General features: G+C 45.0%; 1 protein-coding gene across 1 annotated transcript in view; it reads left to right on the top strand.

Moving 5' to 3' along the window:
- The window catches only part of acox3 (acyl-CoA oxidase 3, pristanoyl), a 46,321-nt gene that overhangs the window by 13,114 nt on the left and 13,673 nt on the right, over positions 1 to 19,534 (top strand). Inside the window, exons 7-15 of the mRNA XM_034078501.2 lie at positions 283 to 426; positions 1,181 to 1,269; positions 3,237 to 3,333; positions 5,435 to 5,617; positions 5,737 to 5,859; positions 7,205 to 7,325; positions 7,395 to 7,517; positions 8,184 to 8,297; positions 8,386 to 8,501. Coding sequence (XP_033934392.1) covers positions 283 to 426; positions 1,181 to 1,269; positions 3,237 to 3,333; positions 5,435 to 5,617; positions 5,737 to 5,859; positions 7,205 to 7,325; positions 7,395 to 7,517; positions 8,184 to 8,297; positions 8,386 to 8,501 — 1,110 coding nt within the window. The remainder of the gene's footprint in view (positions 1 to 282; positions 427 to 1,180; positions 1,270 to 3,236; positions 3,334 to 5,434; positions 5,618 to 5,736; positions 5,860 to 7,204; positions 7,326 to 7,394; positions 7,518 to 8,183; positions 8,298 to 8,385; positions 8,502 to 19,534) is intronic.

Raw genomic sequence — 19,534 nt, 5'->3', positions numbered from 1 at the left:
TAACCCTCGTGCTTGGAACTAACCCTGGATTAAGTCACGCAGGAAACAGAGTTTAAGTGTGTGTGTAGATTACTTTGCGCTCACTGCTGGTTCCCGGGACGTGGGATGTATCGTGAGGAATTAGCAAACCACAACACGTTTTAAATCATTCAACTTTCAACACTTGTCTTTTTGTCATTAATACTTCATGTAACGCTCTTGTTAACGTGTTCATTGTACACTTCTAACTCTCTGGCTACGATCCGAGTTGCACTGGAACCTTCTTTACCTTCTTCCCTGTAGGAGTTTGTGATCAACTCTCCAGACTTCGAAGCTGCCAAGTTCTGGGTGGGGAACCTTGGCAAGACGGCAACGCACGCTCTGGTGTACGCCCAGCTGTTCACGCCGGACCAGGTGTGCCAAGGGCTGCACTCCTTCGTAGTGCAGGTAGGGCCCTGACGATACTCTCTTCTGTAGCACACAGCTGGTTGATGTGACCACATCGCCTATTCTGATTAGCATGTCAGGGTTTCCTTCACGCATGAAGTATCCATCTTCTGCACCACGTTATGTGCTGAGCTGGATGCTTTACTGTGTTAAAGGGTGCTGGCACTTAAAGGTCCCCTATTATACTAATGTTAACCTTGGTTGCTGATTGGTTAATCGTTGCACAACCCAACAAACTGTTGTGACATCACAAAGTGGCCAAAATCTGATCAGCTCATTTTCAGACAGGTTTTTATGGAAATGGATCAGGAATAAAAGAGAGTATCTTTGTTCCTGAAACTTCCTGAGCACATTTATGTATAAAAGACATGGACAAGTTGATTGTGCACAATAGGTGACCTTTAATGGGTAAAGAAGGTTGTGACTTGAAGGTTGCCAGTTATTCAGGAGCTCCAACAGGCCGTGTAGGACAGAGAGTGAGTACACAGACTGTACAGAGATGCTGTGAGAAACCAAAGAGAGTTTGGAACATTGAACAAAGTGAATCTATTCTAGTCGACCTCAACACTGGGACTATGATGAGTAGAGAGGACATGGGACCTTTAAGTGACATGTTGGAGGGGAAAGCAGTCATGCGACATGTGGGAGGAATGGGTTTAATATGTTCGTCCCACAGAGAGGGAAATGTACATGTCTTTACATTCTGATGTATCGATGACCACACTGCAGCGTGACTATAACCATTGTTGTGCAGGTGAGAAATATCAAGACCCTGCTCGCTCTGCCCGGCGTGGTGGTTGGAGATATGGGCAAGAAGCTGGGCCAGAACGGACTGGACAACGGGTAGGTGACCGCAGCCATAGAAAGGTTGGGTTCAAAAGGGCCTCATAAATAAAGATGGAGAAATGCCAAAGTAAAGTCTCCAGAAGGACAAGCCGGCCAATCACCCCTCGCACACAGGGTCAAAGGTCAGAGGACCGAGTGAACTGCGTCAATACATACGGCGGCACAACCAGGAGTAAATAATCATTTGAATAAAGGTCAACACATCTGTGAGGTGTTTCTCTTTGTGGAAGCCCCCTCATTGTAGAATGTTCCGGAACTACTTGGTTTCTGAGCCGCCCCTGTAAATATGCAAGACGTTACAACCCAATGCACCTCTCTGTTTTCTAGTCTCCACAGGGTGCATTTCATTTCAAACCCTCATTTAACCAGACGGTCCCATTGACATCACAGATCTCTCTCCAGGGAGACCTCCCATGTGCCGTGTGACCTTAAAGCTCCCGTTATACTACTTGGAGGCATATATTATAGGTCTCGGATATGTAAAAAACACGTCTGTGAAGTGTGTTGCTCAAGATACCAAACGGACCACCCATTGTAGCCATGCCTCATCCCCCTCTATTTCAGCCCTGCTAGAACACTGCTGATTCCGAGTCTGTAGCTTTAAAGAAGCTCATGCAGGACATGTCTTCCCAGATACTCATCGAAACGCTTCCATACCACTTCAGCATTACTTCTGAAGCGGTATGGAGCTCAAGCGCTTTCTCTCTCGCGGGTTTACCACGAGGTCAGTACCTTTTACATCCCGCTTCTTTGCTTCTTTACGATTATAAGGGTTCCTTTAAAACGTGTATCATCAGTCTCACAACATAAAATCCATGTACCTGAACGTTTCGGTGTCAAACCCTCGATAACATGGTGTTACTAGTGTTACGTGTTTTTAACTAAACAACGTAACTTGGAAAAGAGGGACTAAGATATTTAGGATCAAAGAGATTCAATTAAAAACACACACAGTTTGTTTGATCAATCAGGCGTCTAATAAAAGAGGCATTTAAAGTAAGGAGAAATCAAAGTAACCCAAATGAACACAAAAGGAGCACGATAACTGATGATCTAGCGCTGTTCAACGTTATCAATGTAGCGGGGTCTACTCAATGCCACTCTTATCTTCCTCATTGTCCCCAGCTCGGGTGAGTCATTAGTGTTGGCCCTACTTTGCTCTGTTAACAGCCGGATCCTGCGTAAGTAGCTCAGACCTGTAACTGAACCCACTGGTTTCAGCCGTTTGGCGATGTGCATCACTCGTCCCTACCTCACACGCGGTCCGTGTCGAGCAGCAGCGCGTTCTGCAGTGCGAGTCACTGGGTGGAGCTATAGTCGGGTCACAAGGACGTCGTGAGAAGAGGAGATAAGTTATGCTAAAACACGACTCAGATTCCACAAAGGAGTCCAATATGCCAGATCAAACAGCGTGTGTACGTTAATGATCAATTAAAATATTGTTTGGTTGAAGTTTCTTTTATGGAAGTATGTCGTACTTATTCCTGCCCATAAATACAACATGGAGTGCGATCTATCGGATCTAGCACTCGATAGATCTTTGATGTCATGATTGTTAATATATTTGCTTCTAAAAGTAAATTGATCTCTTTTCTACAAAGCACATATTAATAATAGCACAGCAATATTAAAAAAAGAAGAGAAATAGTACAATTACTTTTGTTAAATGCTGGTAGATGATAATGGCTGGTCAGTACAGTCACCTGTTCATCCATCATAATGTTTCATTTGCTTTAGCTTCTTGGAGCATGTATACATCTCTGGTGTGACTTCGTCCACGGATATTTCTATTGGCTCTTACGATATTATAAAGTTGATTATGTGTTTTTGTGTTGTGTTTTAGCGAACACACATTGTCTGTCCCTGAAGTCACACGTTGGCGTTCTTTGAGGGTATTAAGAGCAGCATGAAACGCCACATGAATGTAACCTCTACGATGTCCCACTTCTGTCTCTTCCCTTCAGGTTTGCCATGTTTCATAATGTGCGGATCCCTCGGGAGAATCTACTGAATAAGACTGGAGATGTGACTCCAGAGGGCCGCTACGTTACGCCGTTCAAGGTTAGTAAGGTTTCTCGAGAAGCACCAATTCAAGTTAACCAAAGCTACTTGTTCAATAACAATGATTGTGTCGCTTGCTGAGGTGTTCGCTATCTGTCTCTGGAACCTTAGCGAAGGACGGCCCCAGTACGGTAAACTAATGGTGTTTCCCATTGTCCCTGTGAGCATGTGTTCATGTTGACATTATCATTTAGTTAACACCACTGCTGTGCCTAACTACAGCCTTACAAAGCATGGCTCCCCTGAGGATAGACCCTGAGTTTCAGCAACAAAAGGACATCTTACAGCATCATTACAGGGATTACAATTTACAACAATTGTTCTGTTGATGTTTCATGTTTCATGTGGAACTGCTTGGAAAGAGATCAATGACCTCAGTGGGATTCACCTGGGTCGATAGAGGTTGAAATGAAGGTGGATAATGCCTTTGATCTAAAGGAGGCATGGATCTATGTGCATGTGCTGTTCTGAAGAACGACCATCAGACTTCTAACCCACACACCAACACAGTTCAGCCTTTACAACTATTGTCAGGGTTTTTAGACTTTATTTCAACTTCGCTTTGTGTCAACAATTCCCAAGGAAGAAATATCCGAGATGGAAACCTGCACTCATAAAACCATCTTTGGGTGAACTCAAGCTTTTCAAAGCAGTGTAAACAAATCTAACACCCTTGTATATTCTCAATGTGTATTCCTTCAGCAATCCCATAGGACCTGCTGCTTCAACCCCTTTCAACATCTCCTTATTTATTATGCATGCAGATAAACATGCAGTTGGCAACCAGACTGTTAAGCAGTCGGACGCTTTCTGCTGCTGCAGCGATTTCATGAGCTCTCAGGGGCCACACGTACATGACGTGTTGAAAAGACGACTGGTAACGACAACCAGACATGGAACATTCTTCTGGTGACCCATGAGAGGTGTAAATAGTCAGGACAGTCCGTTGGCCTTTCTATGAAGCTCCATTAGAGGGTCAGCTAGCTATTTGGGCTACATTTTAACCAGGTTAGATCACCATGGTAACCTATGATGCACTTTTATAATCCTTTTGTCAATTATTTATTCATTATGCGAAAACCTGTTTGTTCCACTGTACCATCTTAGAAACGGCCAATAAAGAAACATGGAAACAACACTCGGCAGGTCATTGGATGAACCATCTGTCCGCCACACACTTGCTGAAGCCAGTCAGTAGATGAGCAATAACATATGTTGACCTGAAAAAAAGGCTTCAGTGTTGTTCTTTGCTCTTCAATGAAAAGATATTCTCCTTCTCCAATATCACTGATGCTATTGTAGCATCTAAGCTAACCGCTGTAGAAGCCGCCATTTTAACATGTTTAGCTATAAACATCACAGTTGCATGGCTTCATGTCCCCTCACTAAACTAAGGGCAGCTAATATGTTTGCGTGAGGCAGTTCAGTAGTCTCATTTAGCAGCCTGCTAGCAAACAGCGTTTTCTAAGACACAAAGCCTTCGACATTCACCAGTGGGGTATTTACTGATGCATGTTACGTCATAGAACAAAGCTCAAAAACGATCTTAAGCTTGTGTGTAGCACTGACCTTATTCAGGCTTCTAGCTAAAAACACATTCAGAAAACCTTTGATTGAGAGTTCAGAAAAACAAGCTAAAATGCTAACTGCTGTACATTCCATGTTGTAGGCCTCATTCCTGCACCACTCCAACGCTTTGGAGTTACTTTGAATAACTTGGAACTTATTTCTTGTGTTTTGTAGCTTCTTATTATACTCTGAATATTTGGTGTACATTTCATCAGCTGAATAACCTTTGATCATAAACCTTTGACTGCAAGACGAGCTAAAGAAGCTAAAGTGCTAACTAAGATCCAGGTTTGAGGACGACATTCATCTTACCGAATAAGACTTCTGTTATTACCGATTGTTCCTGCAGGTATTTCATTTGACATGAAGTGCTCCACTCCTGCTTCTGATGATTTTGCAATTGTTTAAAACAAACGTATTCCACTTCCATAGTGAATCATTTGCCTCGGAGTGTGTGTGATATGTAAATAGTTATTTTTCTATCTTGAATTCCGTTCCCATGTCTCGCCGGTGTGTCTCTTGTCACCTTCAGGACCCCAACAAGCGTTTTGGGGAGTCTCTGGGGACCCTGTCAGGGGGCAGGGTGACCATCACCAGGATGGCTCTGGTCAACCTGAAGCTAGCCCTGACTATCGCCATCCGCTTCTCGGCCACTCGCAGGCAGTTTGGACCCAAAGACACCGAGGAGATCCCTGTTCTGGAGTACCAGTTACAGGTCAGGAAGGAGGGAGTGTTCATCTTCAAAGTACCTCGTGACATTCGTTTTCTAAAGTCACAACACTTGGTGTTTTGAGTGTGAAATGTATTCACACATTTCTTTGTATGTTGTTTCAGCAATGGCGTCTGATCCCCTTCCTGGCAGCAGCGTATGCTCTTGAACACTTCACCAAGTCCATCTTCATGGACTTTGTTGAGTTCAGAATTGGACAGGCAATGAGGCTGAAGGATGACAGACAAGTGAGTTCAGATGGATGCATGGGTGTATATCCAAATCTAGAATCATTAAAGATTCAAAGGCTTTATTGGAACATTCACAATATCAGTAGTGTTTGGGAAATAGAAATCTTAAGGACCAACAATGCCATACAATACTGCCGTGTCTCATTCTGACACTTCCCTTAGTACGCTGCATGTCGTACAGTGTGTACATTTGGCCCTACTAGGGTTGTACTAAAACGTAAACAGCACTCTGTGAATGTGACGATCAGCTCTAGCTAGGAACGTCAGTGCTCAGTGGGGAGACAATCATCAGATTGCTCAAAAGACCCAGAAAATAAACAATTGCTTATCTTCGTCACCAGTTTACTGGTATGCGTATGAAATACTGAAACACATTTATAACTTTGATTTGTTTTCCACACTCAACGTTTTAGCTATTATGAAAGCCCCATTTGGGAACTCGGTGCACGACATGTGGCCATCCTTAGCACTGGGACACATTCATCCTTAGCACTGGGACACATCCATCCTTAGCACTGGGACACATCCATCCTTAGCACTGGGACACATCCATCCTTAGCACTGGGACACATCCATCCTTAGCACTGGGACACATCCATCCTTAGCACTGGGACACATCCATCCTTAGCACTGGGACACATCCATCCTTAGCACTGGGACACATTCATCCTTAGCACTGGGACACATTCATCCTTAGCACTGGGACACATCCATCCTTAGCACTGGGACACATCCATCCTTAGCACTGGGACACATCCATCCTTAGCACTGGGACACATTCATCCTTAGCACTGGGACACATCCATCCTTAGCACTGGGACACATCCATCCTTAGCACTGGGACACATCCATCCTTAGCACTGGGACACATTCATCCTTAGCACTGGGACACATTCATCCTTAGCACTGGGACACATCCATCCTTAGCACTGGGACACATTCATCCTTAGCACTGGGACACATCCATCCTTAGCACTGGGACACATTCATCCTTAGCACTGGGACACATTCATCCTTAGCACTGGGACACATTCAAAACGTTCGCAAATTGAGACTCAGCATTTACTTCAAATCAAATATATGTAATGGTGCAAGTACGTTGCAGGGAAAAAACAAACAAACAAAAGATATATATACATACACTTCTTTTTGCAACTGTACTGTGGAATTATCACTTTTGTGCATTTTTAAAAATTATTTTATAAATGTCCCAAAATGTTTTATACATGTCTCAACAATTGATGCTGCTGCTTTTTGTACTTATTTGTCTTATTACTTTATTCTATTACGAATGTGTGTTGTTCTTCTCTATTCTCTCATGTCCCCGCTGTGATTCTTGCAGGCAGAGATGGGCAGGGAGATCCACGCCATTGGCTGCTCCAGTAAACCCCTGGGCTCCTGGACCGCTGCCAGGGGGATCCAGGAGTGCAGGGAGGCCTGCGGGGGACATGGATACCTGGCCAGTCAGTCTCACACACACACATTCTCACACACACACGTTCAGAGAACTAACTCCCTTCCCTCTCTTCCAGTGAACCGGCTGGGTGATCTGCGTAATGACAACGACCCAAACTGCACGTACGAAGGAGACAACAACGTGCTGCTGCAACAGACCAGCAACTACCTGCTCAGCTGGCTCCATGCCAAACAGAGCGGTCAGTACAGTGTGTGCCGTGAGGGTTAATACGAGATATCATGTCAGTCATTGGAGCTGTGCGATGTGCTATGAATGAATGACCGCTCGCAAGGTTCTTAAAGTGCGAGCTTTCACAACAAAATCCATGTTATCGGCTTTTCAAATCACGGATGTTCTTTTACATCAGCTGTCGTGATGTTTTGATGCAGGAAAACATTTGATATATTCGTGCCTCTTCAGCCCTTTAGACTGCTATATATTTAGACTGCTATATATTTAGACTGCTATATATTTAGACTGCCATATATTTAGACTGCTATATATTTAGACTGCCATATATTTAGACTGCCATATATTTAGACTGCTATATATTTAGACTGCTATATATTTGTGTACGGCATTCCACTGTGAATTCTTATTACGGCTTGTAAGGAAAGTAAAGATTATTGTTGTTCTGTTGTGTTCGACATATCTAATTCCACGTACAGCTTTATTCTCCCTATTGACAAGGTTTTCCCTAAATGTGCACATATTACAGTTTTTTCATGTTTTTTAAATCTGAATTTCTACGTGAATATTTGGGTTCATAAGAGATACAACAAACCTTTAGCAAACTCAGACTATGATAACATAAATTGTGAGCACAGGATTGTTCTCCAACGTTTCGGCTGTTGTGTGTTTTCAGATGGTGTGCGTATTGAGTCTCCTCTTCACACTGTGGACTTCCTGGATGATCTCCAAAACACCCTGCTAACCAAGTTCACAGCAAGAACCATGGAGGAGTGCATGGACTCTGCAGGTACTCCGAAGGGATCAGTATAGGGTTAGCCTCATTGCTCATTTACTGATTATGATTTCTTATCTTATCCCCCTGTTCATCATATCAGTGCCATTGGCTGCCTACAAGTGGCTGGTGTGTTTCCTGTTGGAGGAGAGCCAGAAGAAGCTGGAGCAGCAGAGGGTCATGGGAAAAAATGATTTTGAGGCCCGTAACAACAGCCAGGTAACACACACACACACACACACACACACGCACACACACACACATACCATGTATACATCACTTCAGGGGACATTACATTGACTTGCATGCATTTCCTGGAGACTTATCCTAACCTTAACCATAACCAAGTCTTCACCCTAAAACTAATGATTCCCTTAAGGGAGGCGAGTCCCCACACGTGACTGTGTAAACAGATTTAGGTCCCCACAAGTATAGTAATGCCACACACACACACACACACACACACACACACACACACACACTCCGGAAAATAAGGTTCAAATCTGTTTTAAAAATATAACTGCCATGACTTCAGCTTTTGACACGTGAGTGCTTTAACTGCTGTTTAAACATTTCCAAGAACACAGTGTGCCAGTATGGCAAATAAAGGGTATCAAAACACGACCAACAATCAGCACTTTCAACAGGCCACGATGAAGACAAATGATACTAAGTGTGAAACTATAAATCACAGCCCTATGATGATGATGATGATGATAACAGCTGGGGTAAATATACAATGCAAAGTATAATAAAAGGACATTTATGAATAATACATTAACTGAAATATCACTATGCAGCTATATAATGTACTATCTACACTGAACAAAAATATAAACGCAACACTTTTGTTTTTGCTCCCATTTTTCATGAGATGAACTCAAAGATCTAAAACATTTTCTATAAACACAAAATAACCATTTCTCTCAAATATTGTTCACAAATCTGAAACAATGTGTGATAGTGAGCACTTCTCCTTTGCCGAGATAATCCATCCCACCTCACAGGTGTGGCATATCAAGATGCTGATTAGACAGCATGATTATTGCACAGGTGTGCCTTAGGCTGGCCACAATAAAAGGCCACTCTGAAACGTGCAGTTTTGCTTTATTGGGGGGGTCTGGGGGGGTCCGAAAACCAGTCAGTATCTGGTGTGAGGGGTAGGATTAGGGGTAGGGGTAGGGTTAGGGTAATGTTGTGAATCAAGTGGCCTGTGTTCGTCGTCCATAACATACGCCTGCCCATACCATAACCCCACCACCACCATGGGCCACTCGATTCACAACATTACCCTACCCCTACCCCTACCCCTCATACCAGATACTGACTGGTTTTCGGACCCCCCAAGACATATACACAAGAAAGTAAAATGGAAATATGGGTCGAGGTCAAAGAGAAAAGGGAGTAAAAGAATGGAGCTGAGTAGAAACACATGCTCAGCAGACAGACTGAGTAACCCTGCGTAAGAGAAGGAATGAGCAGAAAGGATTTCTTTAAGGTGGAGTGCTTTGGATTGTGTTTCTTCCACTCACTCCTCCCCGTCTTGGTCCTGGGATGTCAACTGAGTTTCACTTGAGATTGTTTTTGGAAATCAGATATTCGTCCATTGAATGACCCGCCTTTTGATTTCTTCATCTCAACAAGCACATCTTGTGTGGCAAAATATTGTTTCAACCCACAGCAATTTGTTTAATTTCGAGAGAAAGTTTCCACACATGCAAAAAAAGGCATCTACAATGTGGATATCTTCAAACACATTCGCTCTCTCAACTCTTCATTATCAGGGCTCGATCAGGACCCACTGGGTTGAGTCACTCAAATGGAAGTCCTTCAGGACAAAGGACTTCTTCAACTCAACTCTAGCACCTCCGTAATCTCAAGATCCCCAGCTCTGCTGTGAAAGGATAACTGTCTGTCAAGATATGCGTTCTTCTTCTTCTTCTTCTTCTTCTTCTTCTTCTTCTGTGGTGGAGGTGTGTTTTTGAAGAGGGAAGAGGGATTTTCATTTTTAGTTCGTTTGTTTCTGTTTCAATCGTTTTCTTTCACTGTATGATCTTACGTGGGGATATTTGTACTCTTTCCAAGTACGGTTAATTTGTTTTTCCGTGCCTCGTGGCTGGGATGGCGTCCTTCGGGGCGCCGCCGGTGTCTCTGAGACACGGAGTGCGTTTGGTGGCTCAGGCCGCAAGCACAGTGGAGCAGGTGCTGCTGGCTGTGGGGGAGCAGGTAGGCCATGTAAACATCTCCTATGCTTCCCGCATGAACAAAGCGGTCGTGGTCTTTTTGAAAGACCAGAAATATGTAACCGAACTTATTGAGAGCGGATTAATGGTAAACGAGGAATATATCCAAGTTTCGCCGTTGGCGACACCGTCCACGCGGATCACTGTGTCTGGTGTTCCTCCATTCATCCCGAATGAGGCGCTGGAACGGGAGCTGAAGCGGTTCGGTAAGTTTGCCAGTAATCTCCGCACTGTTGCTCTGGGGTGTAAAGATGAAAAGTTAAAACATGTCCAATCTCTACGGAGACAGGTGTTCATGTTTCTGACTTGTCCCACTCAGACACTGGATGTGTCTTTCCGGGTGAGGCATGAAGAGGGGTTTTATATGGTTTATGCGAGCTCAGGGAACGTAAAGTGTTTTGAGTGTGGGGAGTCGGGTCACAAACGTGTTGCATGTCCACAGAGACGGCACGCCGCTCCGCCGGGTGCGGCCGAGCCCGAGGCCGCCGAGCCCGAGGCCGCCGAGCCCGGGGCGGTGGAGCCCGTGGCCGCCGAGCCCGTGGCCGCCGAGCCAGTCGCTGGGGCGGCCGGGGCCGCTGGGTCGGCGGCCGCGGAGCCCGGTGTCGCGGGGGCTGCTGTTGCACCCGCCGGGGCCCCAGGGGCTGCGGATGAAGTAGAGATGAATATCGGGAGAGATGAAACGGGGATTGTAGAGAATGTGGTGAGTGTGAGAGGAGAACATGTGGAAACAGGTAAACGGGTGGGAGATGATGTAGCGGGACAGGTGAGGACCGGGGCTGTGGGACAGGTGGAGGCTGTTGGCACGCAGCAGGAGCTGCCGTCTGGTTCTGGGAGGCAAAAAGAGCTTCAACAGGCTGCAGACATTAATGAGGTGACAGAGATGGACACAGACGGTGAGGGGGATTCTGACTGTGTTTCAATTGCAGATAGTCTCTCTCATAACGCAGAGATATATTCTTTGGAAGAAATTAATGTCTTTTTAGATGAGTCCTTTGGCAAGGCAGTGGAAGTGAGAGAGTTTTTCCCTGACACTAACAAGTTTCTTCACACGGTGAGCACTCTTCAGAAAGTTGTAGGGTTAGACCTGCTGGATGAAAAGAAACGCTATCGTCTCAGGAAGCATGTGACTAATATGAGAAAAGTTCCGAAAGGAAGCAAAAAAGGGGGGAAACTGAAAAGGTCTAAATAATGTCAACATGATCATGCAACACTGGGTGTCTCCTCTCTGCTGTGTGTACCTGTCTGTTATCTTTCTCTATCTCCTTACTCTGATGCAGGCTTTAAGGGTTGCTTCTTTAAACATTAACGGGGGTAGAAGTGCACAGAAAAGAGCTTTAGTGCTGGAGGTCTTTAATCAGAAAAAATTAGATGTGATATTTCTGCAGGAAACGCACAGTGATAGCCTGAATGAGACGGACTGGGGGATGTGGTGGGGGGGTCAGTATGTACTCAGTCATGGCTCAAACCTCAGTGCTGGAGTAGCTGTTTTTTTCTCCCCCTCTCTAAATGTTAAGATTGTATCCAGCACAGAGATAGTGGCAGGTAGAGCCTTGATGGTGAAGGTGGAACTGTTAGAGTTCTTTTTCACTTTTATTAATGTTTATGCACCCAATCAGGGCCCTGCACGTGTATCTGTGTTTCAGTTATTAAAAGATGAGTTGGACACTAGTGTACAGGGGGAGTGTGTGATACTGGGGGGGGACTGGAACGCTTGCACTAATGTCACTTTAGACAGAATAGGACGGGAGCCGCATCCTCAGTCGTCCCTTTTACTGTCACAGGTGATGAGAGAGGCTGACTTAGTGGATGTGTGGAGGACGAAACACCCCTCTGTTAAACAATACACCTGGATGAGAATGCTAGATGGGGGCGTCAGTGCAGCCAGGCTAGACAGATTTTACATGTCTGCTTCTTCTATTACTCGTGCAGTGAACTGTCACATCCAACCGGTTGGTTTCACAGACCATCAGCTAGTTTCTTTAGATTTAGTTTTATCCAACACAGAGAAGCCGAGATCGTTCTGGCAGTTTAATGTTAACATTTTACAAGATTTGACTTTTTGTGAGAATTTTAAATTATTTTGGATCAACTGGAAATCAAAGAAAGAGTCTTTTCCCTCCCTGAGTCAGTGGTGGGAGGTAGGAAAGGCTCAGATTAGAGTGTTCTGCCAACAGTATACAGCCTACTCCACTGCAAACATTAGGAGATCTATAGAGCAGTTAGAGAGGGAGATCAGAGAGTTAGAGAGTGTGTCTGCTCGAAATATAGAACAGTCCCTCCTAAAACAACAACAGCTTAACTGTTTTCTTCAGGAGAAGGCCAAGGGAGCCCTGATCAGAGCCCGTTTCACTTCCATGAGAGACATTGATGCACCAACCACCTTCTTCTTCAACCTGGAGAGGTCTGTGGGCCAAAGGAAGCAGATGGTATGTCTGCGTCTCCCCGATGGACAGGTAACCTCTGAGCCTGCTGAGATGAGGAGGCATGCAGTGTCCTTCTACACAGACCTGTTCAAAGCTGAAGGTTGTGACGTGGAAGCTGCTGATGAACTTCTTCAGGGTCTTCCACAGCTGAGTCCAGCCGAAAGTGACACCCTGGGCTCTGACATTACGCTGGAGGAACTGACCTCTGCGGTGACACAGATGGCCTCCGGCAAGGCTCCCGGCATAGACGGTTTACCTGCAGACTTTTTTAAACATTTCTGGAGTATTCTGGGACATGACTTGCTAGAAGTGTTGATGGAGTCCTTTGGGAAAGGGACTCTTCCAGCTTCCTGTAGGCGTGCAGTGATTTCACTGTTGCCTAAGAAAGGAGACCTAACCCTGCTGAAGAACTGGAGACCTGTGGCTCTCCTATGTACGGACTATAAGATACTGTCAAAGGTCTTAGCTAACAGACTGAAGGTTTTTATCGAACTTCTTATCGGTCCTGATCAGACATATTGCATCCCTGGCAGATCAATTGTGGACAATTTGTTTTTGATGAGAGACACTTTTGATGTTTGTAAACTGTATAATATAAATGTTGGTATTATTTCTATTGACCAGGAGAAGGCGTTTGATCGTGTGGATCACACCTTTCTGGCGGCCACATTGCAGGCTTTTGGTGTTGGGGAGCATTTTGTGTCCTGGGTGAAGTGTTTGTACAGTGATGCATGTTGTGTTGTGAAGGTGGGGGGAGGGCTGAGCAGACCTGTACCAGTTAAAAGGGGGATCAGGCAGGGCTGCCCTATCTCAGGCCTATTGTATAGTATTGCCATCGAGCCGCTTTTGTGCAGACTTAGAAACCGGCTGAGGGGCCTGTGTCTGCCAGAGTCAGCTCAGGCCCCCCCGGTGGTTGTATCAGCTTATGCTGATGATGTCAGTGTTTTTGTCCAGGGTCAGCGAGATATCCAGGAGCTACAGGACAGTCTAGCTTTGTACAGGAAGGCTGCTTCAGCCAAAGTTAATTGGGAGAAGAGTGAGGCAGTTTTGGTAGGTCAGTGGAGTCTTGAAAATAGGCCCAGTCTTCCTGGTAACCTTAGCTGGGGAAACAAGGGTTTAAAGGTCCTGGGAGTTTGGTTGGGGTCCGAGGACATGGTGGCACAGAACTGGGAGGGATTGCTGGAAAAGGTGCAAGCAAAATTAGCCAAATGGAAATGGCTGCTCCCCCAGCTGTCCTACAGGGGAAGAGTTCTTGTCGCCAACAATCTGGTTGCCTCGTCTCTGTGGCACAGACTGCAGGTGTTAACCCCACCGCCGGGCCTCATGAAACAACTGCAGCGGCTCCTCGTGGATTTCTTCTGGTCGGGTCATCACTGGGTGCCAGCATCGGTCCTGTACCTGCCTGTGGCGGAGGGGGGGCAGGGCCTCGTGGACATTACTGCAAGGACTGCTGCTTTTAGACTGCAGGCAGCTCAGCGGCTGCTGTATGGTGCCTCTCCCTGCTGGCTGGCTATGGCCCGGCTGCTGTATGGTGCCTCTCCCTGCTGGCTGGCTATGGCCCGGCTGTTGCTCTGGAGGGCGGGGGGCTTTGGTTTTGATAAACACCTGTTTCTGCTGAAGGCCCCTGCGTACAAGATAACTGGACTTACACCTTTTTACTGCTCAGTCATCAATGCCTGGAAGATTCTGAGTTTCACCAGACCACCCGACCCCCGGCCTGGGATGTGGCTGTTTGAGGAGCCACTGTTTGACACTGGTTTTCTTTCTGGAACCCTTTTCTCTTCAGCCACCCTAAAGAACCCGTTCATTGAAGCGGGAGTGGTAAAACTTGGCCATTTGACGGGGGTCTCCATGGAAACACTGGCTGAGGTGACGGGCATTCGATCAACCCGAGTTCTCGAGAACCTGGTAGATGAGGTGTGGCAGTCGCTGTCGCCATCCCACCTGACCTTTGCTCTGGATGCAGATCTGGCTGACCAGTGGAGAAAGGGACATGAGTATGTCTTTCCTGCCTTGAGTGTGGGTCCTGCGGTGGGGGAATGGAGAGAGGAGGAGGGTCTCCTGCTATCACTGGGGACTCTAACACCTGGAACGTTCAGCGCCTGCAATGGGAAGAAGCTATACCTTAGCTGCGTAAAGGTGTTAAACCTCAGCTCGCTTGCAGGCGTCAGAGAGTCGAGGTGGACGGATGTGTTTGGCTTGGGCTCTTCCCCTCAGGGCAGCTGGCGGATCCTGTATAAATCTCCGGTTGAAAAACGGATGGCTGACATCCAATGGAGAATTATACACGGTGCAATAGCCACTAACAAATACAGAGCTCATTTTGACCCAGGCACAAGGGGAGGCTGTCCGTTCTGTTTTATGGCAGAAACATTGGAGCATTTAGTCGTGTCCTGTCCCAGATTGGCTGGTCTTAAAAAAATGTTACAGGGGTGGGTGGAAGGGTTCGGGGAGGTTTTCTCCATACCACTTTTTGTCCATGGCCCCAAATACATCCTGAAAAAGAAGGAAACCCTACTGTTGATGAATTTCTTGTTTGCTAATGCAAAATTAGCGATCTGGAAAAGTAGGAAGAACCAACTTGCTGGAGTGGGATGGACGGATGCAGTGCTCTGTCTGAGGGGGCTGGTGGCAGCGCGTCTGAGGGTGGAGCATGCGTACTATACGCTGATCAATCACCTGCAGGGGTTTCTGGATGTGTGGGCTGTGGGGCGGGTTCTGTGCTCGCTGGGGGAGAATGACTCTCATATTGAAGTTTTAAAGGATAGGTGTAGTTTTTGTTTTTAAAGTGTGTAAAAGAGGATGTTTTTAAATGGGTAAAACGCTTTTCAAATGATATTTATTTGGTAGTCATGAAAATCTGTTTATTTATTTGATTGTGTAATGTTTTAGTTTTGTTCCGACTCTGTTGCAGGGTGGGTGTATGTTTAAAACAAATGCAAATAAAATTTGTTTTAAAAATCAAATCTTCTTCTTCTTCTTCTTCTTCTTCTTCTTCTTCTTCTTCTTCTTCTTCTTCTTCTTCTTCTTCTCTGTAGTGACTCTAGGTTTACAATCATGGTTTGATAATGTAACATAGGTTACTTATACGTTGAGTAAGTGTGGGACACAAGTTCAAATAAGTCAATGTTTACTTGTTTGTTTCACATGGGACACAAAGGCTTTTCTCCTGGGTGATAGTCCTGTGTCCAAGCAACTCTGCCACACTTCTTATATGACACCACCTGATGTCCTCCTTTACTCCCATCATAATTTACCACAACAACGAGAGGTAGCCCTGCTAGCGTCAAACTGATTCTGGTGTGATTGGAGAATGGAGCGTCATCATTTCACTTGTAGTTCCACTGCACTAGTATTTGACGAGTTGATAGAGATGGAAGGCATTCCAATTCTCGCAAAACTTTGAATGTTAGTGGGAGAAGGACAAAGAGCAATCTAAACTTTCTCAGGTCGTGACAGCACATCTGGTTTACTGGAGGGGGGGTTTAGTATTTCCATTCAAACCAAAACCTTAATCTAATCGTGTTATAGCCTAATACTAACCGTCTGCATGATGCATGCACAGACCTTGATCTCGGTTTGAAGAAGCTAAATGTTATCGTCAAAAATATTATTGATGCCAGGCTTATCAACTGTGTTGAAGTTCTGCCCGGTAAAACAACACACTACTAAAACGCCTGGTGGGAATTGACGTAAGAGTGTCACACTGGGAACATTCCCCTGTGATCCCTTTGCTGGGAAGCACTGTGGATGTCTCAAGATGCTCTCAAGTTCTGCTGTGACCCCACCCTGCAGTGTTAACACCACTGTGATCCTGGACACACACACACACACACACACACACCACTAGCCGCTTTCACACCGCAGGACTTGCGGTACTTTAGTGCCGGCACTAAAGTACCACTAAAGTACCACGGCACTAAATCCGCCAGGGGGCTAGTGCCAATCGCATTCACACCGCAGTACTTTCCCTGAGGCACGATTACGCTGACGTCACTTCGTCTTCTTCTTCTCTGGGTTTACTGGCAGGCCGCAAAACCACTTCACGGCGAGTACAACAAAAAAACGAGAGAAGAAGAACTACACGGGGGGAGGGGGTATAAAGCCCATCCGCTGTATGAGGCGTTTGTTTACTTTCCGACCTCAGACATGATGGAGTTCATAAGGGTAATTTACAAATAAAATACCCCATTATAACAATGGACTTTATCTTTATGTATTTATTATATATTACCCCCTCAGGCTGATTTTGGAAAAGGACATCAACCCTTGTTTGGTGTTTTTCCCTTATTTATCTAAAACAAATGACATGATACATTACTTGTGTTTATGTGTGTAAGACTTGTGTTTCTGATCAATTCAACCACCGACACCGGTCTGCTCTCACATTCTTCTATTCTGCAAATTTGGGGTGGGACACAATAAATAAAGCTTCGCCAGTTTGTTTGTTTTATTGCACAGTCAAGACATAACAATAACGGCATCATGCTGTTCCAGGTGTGTCGTATGCATGTAAATTGAAGTTAAATAACAGTGTGAAATGTAAAATAAAGTAGTTTCAAAACAATGTAACAGTGGCAATATATATAGCAGCAGACACGCCTTAGTGCAGGTTAGATGTCAGTATTAAAAAACAGTGGCAATATATATATATAATAACAATAGAAAATCGTTACCACTCTTATTATTGTGGTCTTTAATTTTTTTATAGTCCTGCCTGAGTTTCTTTATTTTTACCCGGCATCCGTGTGCACTGTGCACGATTCCCAGCTCAAGTAGCGAACATCGCTCAAAACATTTGCTTTCTGTAGAAGCTGCTGCATCCCGTCCTTGGAGTAAATTGCCAGAAGCGCCGACACTTCCTCATCATTCCACCACTCCGGTGTTGTAGTACGTGTGGTCATAACTGCTTTAAAGTACAAAAAAACTACTCGCTCAGGTGTGGATGTGGTTTTGTAGCGAGGAAAAAAATGGCTGCCTAACAAAACAAATTCAGAGTCTAACGGGGCGTGGTTTGCAATTCGCCCAGCCAATAGAAATAGAATAGAAATTGGCACTCTTTTGTCACCAGGTTCGTACCACCTCTCTAGCAGGGACTAAAACGTACCAAAAGAGTTCCAAAAGAGTTCCCGGCACTGAGTAGTCCCGGCGGTGTGAACGTGACATTATTGGTACTAACGGAACTAACGGAACTAAAGAACTAAAGTACCAGGGAAAGTCCTGCGGTGTGAACGCGGCTACTGTAAGGACCCTTTATGCTCACTCACAGCTATTCCCACAACTCAAGCTAAAAACAGCAGTTGTGGAGTACAATAGGGCTGTGCATCTTCACTGGTCTCACGATTCGATTCGATTACGATTATCCTGTCTTCGATTCGGTTCGATATCACGGTGCATCACGATTCATACCAATGCGTTGCATCTTCAATTTTCTATATTACTGCACATGGCTTATTTTTCATCAATGCATACATGCAGTAAATACATATGAACTCTCTTTTTATTATTTAGAAAGTGCTTCAGAAATCAATAACATAAATGTCTTGACATTAATTTATAAACCAAAATAAATGAATTGTATAGGTCTAGCCTCCGTGTGTGAAGTTGTTCCATCCTCAAAAACAAAAAGCTAATGCTTCTGCAGTCTAGCTGCAGCTTCTAGCAACAGTCTTCTGTTAAGAAAGGACACTGAATGTCCTGAATGAGGCATCACACACAGGACTTGAGTCTGAACACAGCAGACAACAGGAGTATTTACAACAGCATATACAAACAAAAATAGTGCATGTGGGTGCACATTTACATTCTCTGTCTTACTGTTACATAAATCCCATGAATGTATGAGATTAAATTAGCTTCATTATATCTCAGTGATTAAGTGAATAATAAAGTTTCTATCGGGTCACCATCAGCCTGTCACTCATTATTTTCAGGGAGGGGGTGGGGCTTGGAGGAACGGAGAGGAGACGGTGATCGAGCTTTTTTCCTCCTGCCTTCACAAACTTTACACACGTATATATCGTCTGAAAATTGCTAGAGGACATTCATACTTTGCAATCCAAGACTTAATTAAATCCACCAAAAACCTGACATGATTGTAACGCGATTATTTTTGAAAAACATAAATCCCTGTCACACTCCGTGTCGCTGCGGCTCAGAGACACAGGGACCCTGTGTCTCTGACACGGAGTGATTGAGAGCGGGTCCTTCTGCTGTCGGTTCTGGACTGGTGTTCTTGTGTTGGTGGATAAAGCAGACTGCTCCGTGTTGCTATGCCGCTGTCACGTCTGTTCCCTGATCTCTGCGTCACCGACCGATTTGATATTAAAGTGACAGAATTTTTTTTATAGTAAAGCCGCGGCCAGAAAATCAGGAAGCAACGTTACCACTCTATAACCGATTATCTTCCGTCACTGCATCGAGACCGAATCGTCCACGTCCGCATCGCAATGCATCGTAGAAACGATTATTTTCAACACCCCTAGAGTACAACATAGATACACATGTTCTTGTACTATCCTTTTTTTGGCAATTTCAATTTTTACTTTGCTGAAATTCAGAGGGAAATATTGTACCTTTTTACTTT

The sequence above is a fragment of the Pseudochaenichthys georgianus genome, unplaced genomic scaffold (assembly GCF_902827115.2).
Source record: "Pseudochaenichthys georgianus unplaced genomic scaffold, fPseGeo1.2 scaffold_438_arrow_ctg1, whole genome shotgun sequence".
In the NCBI taxonomy this organism is placed as follows: Eukaryota; Metazoa; Chordata; class Actinopteri; order Perciformes; family Channichthyidae; genus Pseudochaenichthys; species Pseudochaenichthys georgianus.
The sequence above is the reverse complement of the archived record's forward strand: the minus strand, read 5'-3'. Positions and strand labels throughout refer to the sequence as shown.